At 44.9% G+C, this 17,852-nt stretch overlaps 1 protein-coding gene across 1 annotated transcript in view; it reads left to right on the forward strand.

The window, feature by feature from the left end:
• Positions 1–1,393: 1,393 nt before the first annotated feature.
• The window catches only part of MMP23B (matrix metallopeptidase 23B), a 28,604-nt gene continuing 12,145 nt past the window's right edge, over positions 1,394–17,852 (forward strand). The window contains exons 1-4 of the mRNA XM_030186148.1: positions 1,394–1,718; positions 5,775–5,920; positions 13,115–13,254; positions 14,035–14,202. Of these exons, the coding sequence (XP_030042008.1) occupies positions 1,560–1,718; positions 5,775–5,920; positions 13,115–13,254; positions 14,035–14,202 (613 nt within the window). The 5' untranslated portion in view covers positions 1,394–1,559. The remainder of the gene's footprint in view (positions 1,719–5,774; positions 5,921–13,114; positions 13,255–14,034; positions 14,203–17,852) is intronic.

Below are 17,852 nucleotides of genomic sequence, written 5' to 3' on the forward strand. Positions count from 1 at the left end.
TGTGCGGCTACATTGCTGATCTGCAAGGGCAGGCTTCTACATGTTGCTAGTGGAATAGCAACATTCATTCTATGTAGAATCTCAACTAGTAGCAACATTCCAGAATCTCCAATAGTAGCAACAGCAACATTCCATGTAGAATGTGAAATATTTATTTAGATTGTGCTCACACCTTTTTCAGTAGTAGCTCAAGGTGAGTTACATTCAGGTACACTGGATATTTCTCTGTCCCAGGAGGGCTCACAATCTAAGTTTGTACCTGAGGCAATGGAAGGTTAAGTGACTTGCCCAAGATCACAAGGAGCAGCAGTGGGATTTGAACCAGCCACCTCTGGATTGCAAGACCAGTGCTCTAACCACTAGGCTACTCCTCCACAATGTGCACTAATGACAAATTGGGGATGGAGAAGAGGAACTTACAAAAGGAGGTGAGGCGGAGGAAGTTCTATGGTAGGCAAAGGGGTTTTGTTGTCCTTGTTTAAATTCTGGATTTACCCCAGTTGTTCAGGCATTAATTGAGGAACTAGAATAAAGCTCTTAACATTTCTCTCAGAGTGGGTGCTCATCTCTTATCTCATATTCTGCTGATGAATTTCGGAGGGTGATGCCATCCAAGGGAGAGCAACAGGCTGTCCTAGTAAGACCATCATTGTTCAAGTTCTGTCAGTTTTGACTAGAGAGGACCCAGCTCTCACAGTTGCAATAGCAAATTCAGCAACAGGGTAGAACTTACTCCTGAGGACACTGCCAGCTGATTTTTTTTGAAAAAATTGCCTTGGAATGTCTAAACCTTCAAGTGAATTTTCTCAGATTGAGACTCCAGTATATTTCCAAACAAAAGAAAAAACAAATCAAAGCAATGTTTTCAAAATTGTTTCAGAGGATTTTGGTCTTTAAAAAATTTTTGTTCCAAAATTTGTTATTAAAAATCCAATAGATTCGCCTAGGGATGGCATTAAGGTGTGGCAAACTGGGCCCTCATGCCACAGGGGGAGGGGCATAAGCCTGCCTCAAGCTGAAAGAGGCACAGCCTCTCCAGTTTCTGCCCTGGGCCCCTGAATATCTAAAATCAACCCTGATTTGCACCAGCAAACCTGAGGGAAGAGCAGAAAATTTGTCAGCCTTAAACCAGGCTGCAGTTTTGCTTGCTTTGTATTGAAGTGAGCTGTTTGCAAATCTTAGCTGCATCTGAAGCACTGTACTGTGCACATCTGCAATCAATTTGAGTAATATCTTCTTGGGCAGAATGCCGGCTTTTTCTTCTTTTTGTTTCACTTCTAGCTGACAACTGCAAATTTGTCTTTCTTGGACAGGCAGGCAGTCAGCTGAAAGGGCTCAGGGCCATCCCAGTTTCTTTCCGCTCCGCTCTCAAGTAACAGGGATCTGACTGGCAGGAAGCACAAGTATCGCTGGAGCATCTGAAGAAGTTTTCTCAGAGTCTGCTGCTCCGACAGAAATCAATCAGCCATTGACAGGCGGCAGCTGTCAGGTAGTGCAGCTTCCAATAGCAGGCAAAAAGCAGAGGAAAGCAAATTCTGCTGCCTTTTCTGAAGGAGAGCATGAAAGAAACGCAAGAACTTTCTGCAGAAGATGGCAAGGGTCATTGGCTGCCAACTCACAGGCAAGGCTGTGCATCCACTGGGGGCATTTTATGCCTCTTTGCCCTTGTGGCTTTGTTACTTATTGGTCTTCATTACACTGTGGGATTTGCTGCTCAGGTAGGAAACTTAGTTATACTAATGTTCTTTCTTTCTTTCTCTCTAATACATCTAGTGAGCATAAGAAGGCAACAGATTGATAGCACTGGAAAACTAAAGTCATCCTTTTATCCACAGAACAGGAAGAGAGGAGTCAGAGGCAGTGAAAGCGTCTCCCAAGCCCCCTGCCAATGTGTTTATGTTCTAGGGGGCCCACCCTTAGAGCTGAGAGGGTAATTCTGTCTCCATGCCCTGCTCAGCGTTTGAGATCTCTGTTAGAATCAGCAGCAAGAATGCCAGCAGCGTCCATTGTTATGGGATGCTGGCTGAAATAATAATTTCAGAGAACAGAGTGCTTTCAGGTAGTAAGAAATGACCTGAGTGAATCTGTACTAGCAGGAAAGGCTCTGCCACTAAGCTAGCCAGGCTGTCTTAAAGCCATAGAGGACAATTCTATGGTACCAAGATTTAGGTGCTATAATGGCACTTAGGTGGACCTAATCCACTATAGAATATTAGTGAGGAACTGCATTGATGCAATCACTTACAATCCATGGCGTGTGTAAGTTGGCAATGCCTAAGTGTGTCATGCAAAGCATGCAACTAATAGTATTCTATAAGTTACACGCATCACTTGGTGACATGCCCATGGCCTGACCATGCTATGCCTGTGTGCATGCCCTTGTTGGTTACATGCTAAGGGGTCCTTTTACAAAGGTGCACTAGCATTTTCAGCACATGCTAAAAATAAGCATGTGCTTAACGCTAGAGACACCCATATATTCCTATGTCAAATTGACAGGACCTGACAGTACTGGTGTGGGGACTCACTATAAATTGTGTTTTAACTACTGTCCCAAACATGAGTTTACCAGTCCAGAACTCACACAATCTTCATATCTTCCAATCTACTTCATACATTTTATAACATTTTATTTGAAGTATTTTTTTAAGACACCGGGGATCATCAGACTACTCAACAGCATTTCCCATTTGGACACAGGGTTCCATACAATTATGGCGCTGTGCACATCCTCATAGATCTACCTGATTATTTTCAATGTTTTTTCAGAACTATTTTTCATGCAATATCCAGCATTCATATTCCAAAATGCATCAAACTTATAGCAATTCTCAACTATAAGTAGTAGTATTTAACTTTGGCAGCAATTCTTAGCACTTTCATATTTAGTTTTGCCGAATATGAGTGTAGCTGCAGTGTTCTTGGCTGTCTGAAGTTTCTTGATTATTTGCTCTTTGCAGCCGTCGTAGAGTGCGTTGCAGTAATCTAGATGACTGAGCACCATTGATTGTACCAGGTTACGGAAAACATTCCTTGGGAAGAAAGGTCTTACTCTCTTTAATTTCCACATTGAGTGGAAACATCTTCTTGGTTGTGTTTTTCGTCTAGTTCTCAAGTGTTAGGTGTCGATCTATGGTAACACCAATAATTTTTAGGGTGTCCGAAATTGGAAGGTTCAGATTTGGTGTGTTAATGGCTGTGAATTTGTTCTTGTTATGTTGAGAGGTGAGTATAAGGCATTGGGGTTTTTCTGCATTGAGTTTCAGCTGAAAAGCATCCGCCCATGAATGCATGATATGGAGACTTTGGTTGATTTAATTGGAAATTTCCTTTAGATCTTGTTTAAATGGGATGTAGATCGTTATGTCATCTGCATATATGTATGTGTTCAGGTTTTGGTTTGATAATAATTTGGCCAAGGGTATCATCATTAAGTTGAATAGGGTTGGCGAGAGAGGGGATCCTTGTGGGACTCCGCATTCAGGTATGCACGTGGCTGAAGTAGTCGAGTTAGATGTTACTTGGTATGATTGTGTGGTCAGGAATCCCTTGAACCAATTGAGGATGTTGCCTCCAATTCCGAAGTACTCGAGGATATGTAGTAGTATTCCGTGATCAACCATGTCAAAAGCGCTTGACATGTCAAATTGTAGGAGTAGTATGTTCTTTCCAGTTGCAATCGTTTGTTTGAATTTAGTCATGAGGGTAACTAATACTGTTTCAGTACTGTGGTTGGACCGAAATCCTGACTGGGAGTGACTCCACTTTCAGACTCACCTTTTCTTCCAGTGGTCAGCCTCAGAGGTGGCGCCAGTCTGTTTTTTTCCTTGCATTGTTGCCTCTGCTACCACTTCTTCTGTGTTTCAAGTGTCACTCTGGTGTTCAGTGTGTTTCAGGCCTATTTCCTGTAGTCATGACATCATCAGTGAAGGCCCTCATAAGGAAGGTGAGGACATTCATTCAGGGCCTTTACAATGCCAAAGGTCTCCAGGTTTTCCTGTGTGTTTATAGCACTTCTGCCTTGTTTCCTTGCCAGCGTGGGCACTTCTGCCTTGTTTCTTTTCTTTGCCTATGTGGGCACTTCTGCCTTGTTTCTTTTGTTTGCTAGTGTCCCGTGTGGTCCAGGCCTGAGTTGTTTCTCTGTGTGGCTTCCCTTTTCCCTTTTAGTGGCCGTGTGGCCAAGCCTAGTGTTCTATCTAGTCTGCCTTGCCTTGTGTTCTGCCTAGTCTACTTCTGCCCGTGTGTACGTGCCTTCTCTTTTGCCTTCTGCCGTTGTGCTTGGGTTCCAGGTCAGCCTTGTGGTCCGTATGAGAGGGCTGTGGTGTGCATGGGTTCCATTTCGGCTTTGCGGCCCATTTGAGTGTCTTTCTTCTAGCTTTATTTGGCTCTGCTCCTGCGTACCCTGTTCCTGCCTAGTCAAGTTCTGCTCCTGTGTACTCTGATCCTGCCTAGCCAAGCTCAGTTCCTGTGCACCCTGTTCCTGCCTAGCCAAGTGCTGTTTCTTAGTATTGCCTGTGTGCTTTTTGCACTTCTGGTCTGTCACTGTGTGCTAATTGCACTTTTGGCCTGTTCCAGTCCTGCCTGTTCAGTCCAGTCCTGGTTGGAGGGTTTGCCTGCTGCAGCCGTTCGTCGGCAGCAGCCCAAGAGCTCACGTTTCCCTGAGTCCATGACAGATATTTGGCTTTTGAAGATTATAGAGACAGATTCACGAATTATCTAAATTGATCTTTCACTAAGCTGCATTAAGCACAAATGTGCACTTCTCACAGGAAAAATGGCCTAACACAGGATGCACTAAAGCATTGTTAGTTTTGCTATCTGTGCGCACTATGGTTTCTTTTTACAAAGCGGCAGTAAGCCCAATGCGGGCTTACCACTTGCTAAAAGGGAAGTACCGCCGGGCTACCACAGCAGCCCGTTGGTAGTTCCCACCCCCAGCGCGCATCATATCCGGCACTACAAAATTTTTTTTTTTGTAGCACCGGTGTGTACCCAGTGGTAATTGGGCAGTGTCGCACGCTGCCTGGTTACATCCGAGTTAGCGCAGCAGCCTTTACTGCCATCTCATTGTGTGGCGGTAAGTGCTCCCCCCCTAAAATGGCCATGTGGCAAGTGCTTCATCAGGCACAGCTTTGTAAAAGGAGCCCTATGACTCTTACTCTACAAAGTTTATATTCCTAAATCTATGCTCCTAAAATTACACTCCTAAATTTATGACTGGCAATAAAACACTATCCATACAAAATGAATCTGGCCACAATTCTTCCTTATCACACCCCACAATCATAATCTCAGTTTTACCAACATTCAAAACCATCCCATTCTTACACATCCAGTAACCCCACAGTTGTCATACAATCCTATACCCACCTCCTCAACTGCTCCCTCAATCCCCCTGCGGCATGCCCAGAATTGACTAGGCCCAATAGATAATGGAGCCAAACCTGAATGTTTTTTGTTACATGGTGCCAGCTCAACTTGAAGTTATTTTGAGACATTTTTGAACATGACATTAGGAAAAGGAACATGTCATTATGTCTCGGTAAACTGTTTTGGTTTGGACAAATTGTTTTTCATTTTCTAACCAAAATAGGGGATTGTTTCTCCAAATGCAGAATTATATATCTTCGTAAGTACATAGTTGATGGACCTGTGGTTGTCTTCAACCTAACCAAGTCATTGTCTACCGTTTTTTTTTTTAGAGTTGTCCATCTCTTCTCTTCTGTTGTCCCTTGTTCTTTGATGCACATTTACTCTAATCTGTTCTCTTTAAGGAAGATGCTACAACACACAGTGTTTTGGGGGTCAGTACCCCTGAGGTCAGAGGAGCAGCCTTCCAGCTTCCATCCCATTTGAGAGCCAAGCGGTATACCTTAACGCCATCCCTGCTAAAATGGGACCACTTTGACCTCACATACAGGTACGTATTCAAAGTGAATTTACGTAGGCATTCGTGAGAGAGATTTGCATGCGGTGGAAGCAGGTTTGGGAACTATTGCAACAGAATCTATGCGGGGCTGCAAAAAACAAACCTTAAAGAAACTTCAGACCGCGCAAAAAACTCACTTGTTGAAAAAAACATATCCTACCAACCCAACATAACCAACAGATTCCCCGCGACACAACATCAATAAAGAACGTAATGGACATAACACAATTCTTCCGTTGAACGATTCCCTAATGTGGCAGTGCCACATGAACTTTATCTTTATTCTACCACAACATCACTTTGTATTTGTTAACCCGGAGCTTGTAAACACCTCTCTGGTGCTATGTAAGCCACATTGAGCCTGCAAATAGGTGGGAAAATGTGGGATACAAATGTAATAAATAAATAAATAAATAAATAGACTGTAGTGTGTCTGTCACCTCTCATATTGAAAGTATCATTATTTTCAAGCTTTACTTTCAATCATTTGCTAGACTGCAATTCATTTAAAATCTCCACAAGCTGGGAAATACCTGATTAAGATGGGATTTACAACTGCCATCCAGAACATGACTCAACAGGGCTGTTCCTAATCCTTCATTCTTACCTCTTGTCCCACTCTGAATTTGCATTTTCACGTGCAACTGTTCTTTCATCATGTTAGATGTTCAGAATGATGTTATTAATGAAAAGAAATACAAATAAACTTGCAAAAATCAAGTTTCATGAATTTAAAATTCTCTTTTTTTTTTCATTATTTGCAGTTTCCTTTCTATCTCTAAGCCTTTCTATTTTGACGGTTACTGGAAATATTGTTAGGCTAAAACGTGAGGGATATGTAGACCAAAGGCCCGATTGTCAAAACACAGTAACAGAAAAATTGTTGGTGAAGAAAAAGCTCTCAGCCCATCCAATCTAGCCCACTGGCCTCCCACTACAGTGTTACCAAGCAAATTTGTATCCTGTTTGTCTGTTTTGGTTATGATCACCTCTGCTGGTTGGTAGTTCTAGGGAAGCACTAGCCTCTCCATAAAGGAAGTGCTTCCTCTTGGCCTACTCCTTCGTTCCTGTTTCACATTATAGCCCTTTGCTCCTGAGTTTTATGTTTTAATGGAAAGTGCAACTGCCTTATATTTGATTGAAACTTTATATATATTAGTTGCGGGGAGGTTATCACTTCCACCCCACCTGTTACCCATAAAGCAAAACTATGTGACTATAGAATAAGTAAATTTATAGGGCTGGGTGTTGATTATATGCAAGGCAGCAGCAGTAGCCCTGTTTTATAGTATTACTAGTAAAAAAAAAAGGCCCGTTTCTGACACAAATGAAACGGGCGCTAGCAAGGTTTTCCTCGGAGTGTGTATGTTTGGGAGAGTGTATGTGAGAGTGACTGTTTGAGAGTCAGAGTGAAAGTGTGAGTGTGTGTGTGTGAGAGAGTGAGTGAGTCTGGGTGTGAGTGTGTTTGTGAGAGAGTGTGTGTGTGAGAATGAGAGTGTGTGCAAGTGTGTATGTGAGACACAGTGTGAGAGAGAGTGTGTGTGTGTGTGTGCGAGAGAGAGAGTGTGTGTGAGACACAGATTCTCTGTGAGAGTGAGTGTATGAACCAAGCGAGTGTGTGAGTGACTGTGTGGCACATAGAGAGTGAATGTGATACAGTGTGAGACAGAGTGTGTGAGAGTGAGAGTCAGAAAGACATTGTATATGAGAGAGAGAGTGTGAGCCTTGCCCTCCCAATCCATGCCCATCTGTCCCCTGCCCCCTCCATTCATCCCTATCCAGCAATTCCCCTCTCTCCCTGAGCCCTGTCCTGCAATCCATATCCATCCATGCCCATCTGTCCCCTCCATTCATCCCTATCCAGCAATTCCCCTCTCTCCCTGAGCCCTGCCCTCCCAATCCATGCCCATCCATGCTCCTGTCCCCTGCCCCCTCCATTCATCCCTTTCCAGCAATTCCCCTCTCTCCCTGAGCCCTGCCATCCCAATCCATGCCCATCCATGCTCCTCTGTCCCCTGCCCCCTCCATTCATCCTTTTCCAGCAATTCCCCTCTCTCCCTTCCATGACCCCCCCCTCGCATCCATGCTCCTCTCTCTCCCATGTCCCAGCCTGGCCCGCCCTCTTCTCCCCCCCCTTCGCATCCATGCCCCCCCCTTCGCATCCATGCTGTCGTTTCTCCCCTGCCCTCCCGCTCCTATTGTTCAACTTTACTGCCCACCCTCTTCTCTCCCCCCAACATCCCTTTTTTTTTTTTTTTCTTTTTAAATTTACCTCGGTGGCGGTTCTGGCAGCGCAGCGTCAGGGAAGGAGGCGGCGCTCCCGACGTCTAGCCTTCCCTTCGCTGTGTTCTGCCTTCTTCTGACGTCATCCTTGACGTCAGAAGAAGGCGGAACACAGCGAAGGGAAGGCTAGAGACGTCGGGAACGCCGCCTCCTTCCCTGATGCTGCGCTTTGTTTGTTTTTTTTTTTTCTGCCCTCGACGTCATGACGTTTGCCCTCGACGTCATGACGTTTGACGCGAGGGTGGGGCAGAGACGGCTGGCTGGCTTCACACCATGAATCCACGAACCCTACAGCCAGGGAGTGTTTGAGTGACTTCAGAACGTTGTCTTCAGAACATTCACGGTGCGTTTTATTATATTATTAAGAATTAAGATAAGGAAGCCCCTCTTTTGTGTTAATCCCACTGTAGATGCTGATGAAGAGAGAATAAACAGGCAACACACACAGGGAACTCCTTTCTCACAGGAGGGAAAGATCAGGCCATCGTTTTGTATTAAATTTTAAAAAAAAATGATTGACACATTTTTACTCCTGACAAAAAGTGAAAAAAACTTTCTCTAGTGTAATATATTTTAGTTTCAGTGGGACTTATGTCTGAAAATATGACTTGAGGAGTGGCTGTGATTTGGATCTTCCCTGGTTTTTTTCCTAGGTCATGCTCCAGTCAGGTTTGAATGAGTTCCTAATACAGAGCTGTACAATACCCCTTTTCTGCCTAGGTGCCACAGCATCACCTGTGCCTTGTTCTTAAATTCTCTCCCAGCTTCCAACAACCTAGTGATCAAATTTGCAAAGGATAAATATTTGGTTGGCAAAAAGTTTGGAAAAACAGTGGGGAATGCTGCCAGCATTTGGCTCTTCTTCACTAATGTGGTGATCCCAAAATAGGAAATGACCTCCTCCTAGCAAGGCCTTGTGGAGGCCCAGGCTCTTGGCAGGCAAACAATGGTAAAGATTGGTAAAGACTGGTTACTGTACACTGGGAAGTATGTCAAACTAGTTGAGATTAAGCAAGAAGAGAAGTGCCTGAAACACTAGTCGTTATTTTAGAAGTATATCCATATGTAAACTGCAGCATTTATAAGTGGAGATTCATACCCTGCACTGATTGGGGGGGGGGGGGGGGGTAGGCATGGCTTGTGGCATGGGCAGAATTAAAATCTATATGTGTATTCCCTAGTTTACATAGGGAATATGTGTGTGGGGAAAAGTTTCCACATCAAAATTTACCCTGGCTCTAAGGCACTCATAGGTTTTAAAAAAGTGCTCATTTCTGCCAGGGCTTTACATGAAGGAGTCCTTCTCCTAATCCAATGTAGTTTGTTGACCATCTCCAAAATGAAAGCAGGTTAAAATTGCAGCTTCATTACTTAATTGGCAGCATTTACAGATATAGGTTTGTAAAATGAAGCAGCTACATTTGGCAGTACTGTTACCTCCATGTGTAAGTGTTGACATCTCATGGAAGCTGCCAGGTTAGTGGATGTTAATTTTTTCAATGTGTATATTTGTAAAATGACTACTTCCACTGTATGTGCTGACAAATGCACTTGCATTCTTAGAAAAGGCTCTGCATCAGCTGTATTTTCCACAATGCCTCCAGAATCGAGCCCGACCCCACCTGGATGACTCAATTCCATTCTATGTAAAATGGGTTCTCAGAATGACTGATACAGTGGCAATTAACATCTTCCCCCTGGTAACAATTCTGATTTCTCTCAAATGCTCCATCTGAGATCCTTGCCAGCATATAGGGCCGCAGTTGCTCTGATGTGCGTGTCTGTTTAGCTGTTTGATCTTTCCAAATTTATAGTGGTGAAGTATAAAGGGAAAACCAGGGTCTTCCCCACTGATCTCTGAACTCCCTTGATACCTGACTTAATGGACTTCTATGTCATTCAAGTGGGGCCCAACCAGTCAATTGCTGGTGCCAGAGTGCCCTTGGGGCTATCTGATGGAGAGAACTCATTGGTAGGCACCATGGACATGAAACTCATGTTAAGCCTGGAGACTGAGATTTCATAAGTACATAAGTAATGCCACACTGGGAAAAGACCAAGGGTCCATCGAGCCCAGCATCCTGTCCATGACAGCGGCCAATCCAGGCCAAGGGCACCTGGCAAGCTTCCCTCTTCTCCCCTGGTGATGAGGGAAGTTCTCTCAATCTGACACAGATGGATGACGTTGCAGAAGCTGAATGAGTAGTGGAAGAGGTCTGCCTGGAGGTGCTTTCAGCTGGAACAGTGGATTTTACTGTGGATGGAGCTGCAAACTGCAGTGGAGAGCTTTACTGGGGAAAGTTCGATTTGGTAGGGATGAAGAACAGGAGCAATTTTGATGTGCATCTCAAGTTTGCTTCTAATAGGTTACCTAAAATTTTGGTTTGGACAGTATATGGAAGGCTATTGCTGGCCTTGAAATAAATCTTTCTGCTCAAATGTGGCAATTCTAGAAGTGGTTGCCTCCTCATAGGTGCCCTGATGCCATGCAGGGAGAGCTCCATATCTGCAGCTGGGAACCTAGATTCTATTATAGAAATACTAGCATAACCAAGCATCAGTATGCCTTATATTTATACATCTGGAGTTACAACAGCTTTAGAATTGGCTTAATTGAGTGCACCTAGATGTGGAAAGGGCATACATAACTTATAGTATTCTATGAGTCGCACACATAACTGGGGGACATGCCCATGTCCTAACATAGTAGATGACAGCAGATAAAGACCTGTACGGTCCATCCAGTCTGCCCAACAAGATAAACTCGTAACATAGATCTTGAATTGTCCTTGACATTTTTGGGGCACAGACCATAGAAATCTGCCCTCCATTAGCTTTGCTTCCCAATTACTGGTGTTTGCCATCTAATCACTGCTAAGCTTCTTTGGTTCCATGCCTTCCATACAGGCTTCATTTGTGTTTATCCCACACATTTTTAAACTCTGTTATTGTTTTCTTCTCCACCACCTCCCAGTCCCATGGGAGGGCATTCCTGGTATCTACTACCCTCTCCACAAAAATGTACTTTGTGGCATTATTCGAGTCAGTCCCCCTGGCCCCTGCAACCTTAATTCATGTCCTCTAGTTCTACTACCTTCCTGTCTCTGGAAAAGGTTTGTTTGTAGATTAATATCTTTCAAATATTTGAATGTCTGTATCATACCACCCCCTCCTCTAGGGAATTCCTGGCTATGCTCTACCCACATGTGCACCCCTGGCATTTGCACAATATAGCACTTACGTACACCCTTACAGGGGTGGACTGAGGGTGGTCTGGGCCCCCCACCCCCTGCCACCACAGCCAATGTCCCCACTGCCTCGGTCCTGAGGGGTCTGGTGGCCTCTATGGGGGGGGGGGGGTATTTTTTTCCTGCCCACTGTGCTGCCACTATTCCCCTGCCTGACGGTGCCGTTTTTTGAAAATGGTAGCCAAGACTTTCCCGTGGTAGTCTCATGGATCTCAATAGTCTCACAAGACTTCCACAGGGAGTTTCGGCTGCCATTTTTAAAATACGGTGGTGCCGGGCTTGGGGGGGGGGGGGAATAGCAGCAGCCCTACGGACCGGGTAGGAAAGAACATGTCCCCCTCCCCCGCTGAGGCCACTAGATCACCAACGGCATTCTGGGCAGAGCCTCTGGGCCCTCTAGAGCCTCTGGCCCTTGCCCGAATGGTCAGTCCACCCTTATGTGCATGTGCTACTTTTTGAGCATATATGCCAGGGGTGTAGCCAGACGGCCGATCTTGGGTGGGCCTGAGCCCAAGGTGGATGCACATGGAATTTTTCCCCCCGGCCCTTCTCAGCTCCGCTCTCCACCTTCTCCCTTTCCACAAACCCCAAATATTAAATACCTGAGCTGGTGGGGATCACCACTAGCTCAGGATGGTTTTCAGGACTACCACAATGAATATGTATGCAATTTGCACACAGTGGATCTCTCTCATGAATATTCATAACTGAACATGCACAACAAATATGCAAAAGAGAAATTTGTATGCTACCTTCATTGTATGCAAATCTTTTATGCATATTCTTTAGGGATATCCTGAAAATCTGACCCTCTTGGCATCCCTTGAGCTCACATTTTCTGAAATGTGACCTCAGATATCCCATTAAGGACTGGGTTGAAATGAGGTATTACATTGCTTTGTTGTTTTCATGTTTTTCTCCTCTGGGGGATGGGTCTTCTTACTGCTATGTACAAAATGTAGAAAATGAATTACCTGAATCTGTTCTGATTATTTTCCCTCTAATGGTTTTAAGTAGTTGTAAACTGGGTCCGCTCACTTGCATACAACATCACAAAGTCTATTTAAAGCCATGGTGCTGTATCAGCTGCTTTTTTCTTAAAAATCATCTTGCCTGATTTATTCCTATGCCATAATCTTATTTCCATATAGTCAAGCTTTCAGGATACCTACCATATGCATGAGATAATTTTGCATGCACTACCTCCTTTGTATTCAAATCTCTCTTGTGTATATTCACTCTGGGTATCCTGAAAACCTGACTGTCTGGGTGTGTCCTGAGGACTGGGCTGAGAGCCACTGGTATAGGAGGCAGTGGTTCCCAAACCTGGTCCTGGAGGCACCTCAGCCAGTCAGGTTTTCAGGATATCTACAATGAATATTCATGAGAGAGATTTGCATGCACTGCCTCCACTACATGCAAATCTCTCATGAATATTCATTGTGGATAGCCTGAAAACCTGACTGGCTGGAGTGCATTCAGGACCAGGTTTGGGAACAACTATGATGATGAGCAAGCACCCTGTTGAAGAAATTGATATTATTGGAAGTGGATAATTTAGAAAAAGAATGCACAAGCCAAATACCTGAAGCTCTGTACATTGAGATTGTCCTTTGAGAGTTTCTTGTTGACATGGAGGGGTTTCCATTCCCAGGGTGGTATCATTCCCAAGAAATCTGATCAATGAGAGCGACACAAGGAAAGGATTGGCAGCTGCTTTCCAGATGTGGAGTGAAGTATCTCCCTTCCAGTTCAGAGAGGTTCCCCCGGACCAGGAGAGTGATCTGAAAATAGGTAATGGCAATGGGTGCAGAAGGGAAGGGTAGGCTGCCCCTCTAGTATTCATTTCTTGTCTTTACACAGGGTGCACAAAATGCTCCATGTCAGGAGGAATAGGCTGAGCCAGTCCTGGTTTCATCCACCGTTTCACTCTTGCTAAGAATAGCAAGACTGTATGTTCTTAAATACTTAAAGGGAACTAGCTGGTCCCCCCCTAACAGGAGTTACTTCATAAAGGTCAACCGAAACAGGCTGATCCAGTCTTGGTTTTGCCTTATTACAAGCTATGAGCTGTATTCTTGATTTTCATAGAAAAAGTAAGAACCACTTCTCCATGTGTGTCATAAGACAAACAGGATTGGGTCAACCTGTTGGAGGTGACCTGGGTGAGGTGGCAACGCTAACCATAATATCCCTTCTGTAAATATATTCCACCACTGTATGGTGGTGAAAGTATTGTGCCCCTATGAAAATAAGATAACTGCAATATCACAACCCTATGTGATTTTCCCTCTTAAACTGCTGAGGATACAATTTGATGTCACCTATGAAACAATAAGGTCATCAACTGTGGGAGAGTGTGGGACATTGAAAAGAAAATATTTGCCAAGGATAATCATTAAGATTACCTTACTCTGGGGATGCAGGGAGCAGGAGGAGCCATTTGATCCACGATTAGGTGAACACTATAACTGTTTCAAGAAGAAAATATATTGACCATCACGTGAATAAGGCAAGGGCACTCACTGTTAGGATGTCATCTGAGGAATCTTTATTTTTCTATTTTGGGGACAGGCTTCTATCCCATCAATCACACAGACTGCTTGGAGTCCCTCACCCATCATTGTTTTGATGGGACGACGGGTGAGCTCGCCCATGCATTCTTCCCACGCACTGGGGAAATACATTTTGATGACAGTGAATATTGGATATTGGGAAATACTCGGTTCAGTTGGAAGAAAGGTATGCCCATTACTACAATGTACTTTTAATGTCAAAAATTTTGTTTCAGCATTAGGATATGTCAGGGACTGTTCCACCAGTCGCTTGGACCCAGCTCCATGTCTTAATTCTCCTGAGTCAGTTCAGTGCTATGTCTATACCAGTGGCGTAGCTAGGTGCGACCACGGGGGCCTGGGCCCCCCCAGATTTCATTTGAGCCCTCAACCCCCGCCAGCCAAAGACTTCTTCAGCGCCGGTCTCCTCGCTGCTCCCCTGCCACACCCCACAGCACCAAATACCTTTGTTGGCGGGGGTCCCCAACCCCCGCCAGCCGGTCTTTTTCAGCGCCTGTCTCCGGCGCACCATGTTCGCTGCCCTGTGCTTTCTTCCTCCTGATGTCCTGTGCACACTTCTTTAAGTGAAACTGAGCATGCTCAGTTTCACTTAAAGGAAAGTGCAGGATGTCAGGAGTAAGAAAGCACAGGGCAGCAAAAGCAGCGTGCCGGAGACTGGCGCTGAAGAAGGCTTCAGCTGCTGGGGGTTGGGGACCCCTGTCAGCAAAGGTGTTTGGTGCTGTGGGGTGCAGCGGGGGGAGCGGCAAGGTGGGGGGAGGTGAGGAAACCGGCTCTGAAGAAGGCTTCAGCTGGCGAGGGTTGGGGCCCCCACGCCAGTAAAGGTATTTGCGGCAAGGTGGGGGGGAGGTGGGGTGGCAGACTAAAATGTACCCTCCCCCCACCTCAGGCTCTGGCTCCCTCCCACAGCGATGTCTGGTTAACGCCCCTGGTCTACACCAATAAGTCCCAAACCAGTCCTGGGGAATCCCCAAACCAGTCAGGTTTTCAGATTTCCACAATGCAGTGTCTTCATTGGATGCAAGTTTCTCTCATGGATCCATTATATTTATTTTGAAAATCCAACTTACTGAGGGAGGTCCCCTATGGCTCCAGGACAGGTTTGGAGCCACCGATCTTGAACATTTCATCTACCGGACAAGATTAATGTGAATGCAAAAGTAGTAAGGTCTGCCTCACCTGCGTAGATTTTGGGAGGTAAGACTGGAGAGCCCAACTACATCAAAGACTCATGTAGCTGGAGTAAGCGTGAGGTAAGTTTCAACCAATGAAGACAAAATGATCTGTGCATTTAATAACTTTTTCAGCCAACAGCAATGTCCTGAAATCATAACCTCACGTTAACGCCAAGACTGAATTTTTTGTTTGAAATTAAAACAAAAGCACCTCCTCTACTTTTTGACTAAGGGAAAATCTTTTCTGAACAGTCCTGGCAGGGTTTGGGGGGGGGGGGGGGCTCCAGGGTTCTCTCTGGATTCCTTGTTGTCTTCCTACATCCTTTAGGTCCAGTCTTGGGGGCTCTGCAGCTTCTCAGTCATTTAATCTTATCTACTTAGATTTACACACATTCTTCAGCTTTCGGGAGCGACAGCATCTTTGCCTAATGATACCTTGGTGACAGGTCTTTAAAAAAAAATTTATAAAAACTTAGGATGGTTCTTTAGAGTGGCTGAAGCTAGAGTATGAAAGGGAACTTTGTAGGCATAGGTACTACATGATTACTTGTTTAAAAAAAGGGACCAAACTGCCTAAACATGCCCTGTTTGCATTGTGAAGTGAATGTGTATATTGTCACGGATGCCAAGAAGCATCAGAGCTAGACAAGAGACCAGCAGTGGTAGTGTGAGCTTTTCACATCCCATCCTGCACACCTAGAGAAAAGGAGCTTTGTCTGGTCATGATTCCTACAGCAAGTAGTGTCTCTCTTAGACTGAAGAGTTTGGCGGAGAAATGCCCCTAAATTAGATATTACACATACAAAAAAGAAAAAGGCCCAAGGGCTTTCTATCGATAAATAGCCACCCAGCCAGTTTCAGTCACCCAATCAAACTATATAAAATGGAAAACAATCTTAATATAAACCCTGTCCTAGATGTGTAGCACACATGAAACATTCTCTCAAAACAGAGCAAAGCCATTTCCCCTTGCAACTCAACCTATCAATAAAAATTATTCAAATTGTAGTGTCCGCTCAAAAAACAGCATTGCAACACTCTACTTCCACTGTTGGACCCTTTCTGAAGTAACACAAAACCCTAAAGAAAAAAAAATATATAAAACACCATATTATACCAACCCTACCTATTAAAAGGCAAAATGAGAAGGGCTCCATGATGGCGGTAGAAACCAGGACACTGTCTGAGGCAGTGGAGGCTCATGAAGAGGGGAATGTTGTGTCACCTATGGAGGAGAAGAGAATGCAGATGCCACTTTTATCCAATTCTATAGAAGCTGGGATTTGTCTCTTCATGTTCAAGTGTACAGCGCTGAGTACGTCTAGTAGCGCTTTAGAAATGATACATAGTAGTAGTAAATGCAGGTTTATTATTGCCAACCCAACCTGCCTTAATCATGCTAGATGTTCTCTGGAAGTCCACAGTAGACCTGAAGAAGGTCTATATATTATACTGCTTTATGTGCTATGAAAGGCAGTATATCAAATCTAATGATAAACATTTCTGAACCCTTCCCATGGCTGCTCCATGTTTTATTCTATGTTCACTGTATGAGCAATCTGAAGGTGGTTTTTAAAGTACATGCTGGTTTTAATTTCTTTTCCACTAGAGAAATGTTTAAGGTTTCTGGTTTCAGTTCCTTCTTGGTTTAAGTGTAAGACTGAAGCCAGATAGTCACTAAAAACCCAATGTGTAGGCTATCTTTTGTGGGATATTCTGTTTGTCTGTTTTTGTCTTACCATTTTTGAAGCTTTGTAAACCCGTTATTTTCTCATGGTCCTATGATGGCCTTATTTTTTATTGGCAGAGCATTGTCTGTATTATGTCCAATGACAATTAGTGTATGTGTCACCGGAACATATCAAGCTTGTTTGATTCAGCATAGTGTAGTGGTTAGTGCCCACGTCTGGGAGCACTCAGGTCACCAGTTCAAAGCCTGCTCTATCATTTTTTGTTGAGATAGATATGGGAAGCTACTGCTTTCCCTGGGATTGGTAGCATGGAATGCTGCTATTTGGGTTTGGCCTGGATTGGCCACTGTTGGAAACAGGGGCGTAGCTACGGGTGGGCCCAGGCCCGCCCGCCCGCCTGCCTGCCAAGTCTTCCACATTCAGCGGGAGACTCCCGCTTTGGCAGGTCATCTTCTGCACTCCCGCCAAAGCGGGAAAGTCTCCCGCCACCGCTGCTTCTCTGTAAGCAGCCTCAGCAAAAGAAGAAAATGAAGCGCGGGACCGCAGCAGCCTTCAGGCATGCGCTGTCGGCTCTGCCGTCCTCTGCCCCCGCTGACGTCAATTTCCTGTTCCGACGAGGGCTGAGGACCGGCAGACCGACAGCGCATGCCTGAAGGCTGCTGCGGCCCCGCGCTTCATTTTCTTCTTTTGTTGAGGCTGCTCACAGTGGCAGCGTGTAGAAAGGATGCAGTTGAGCTGATCTCAGCAGCCGTTTGGGTGCCTGGGGAACTAAGGTACGTGGATGCTGGGGTGGAGGAAAAATATTTTGTTTGGAAGGGGAGGAGGAAGATAGTGTGTCAGGGTGTATGGTGCATGGGGGGGGGGGGGGAGACAGAGAGATCAAAGATGTTGGATGGGGACAGAAAAAGGGGAGACACTGGATGAAAGGAGGAAGAGAGGAGATGGATGAAAGG

The sequence above is a fragment of the Microcaecilia unicolor genome, chromosome 13, assembly GCF_901765095.1.
Source record: "Microcaecilia unicolor chromosome 13, aMicUni1.1, whole genome shotgun sequence".
In the NCBI taxonomy this organism is placed as follows: Eukaryota; Metazoa; Chordata; class Amphibia; order Gymnophiona; family Siphonopidae; genus Microcaecilia; species Microcaecilia unicolor.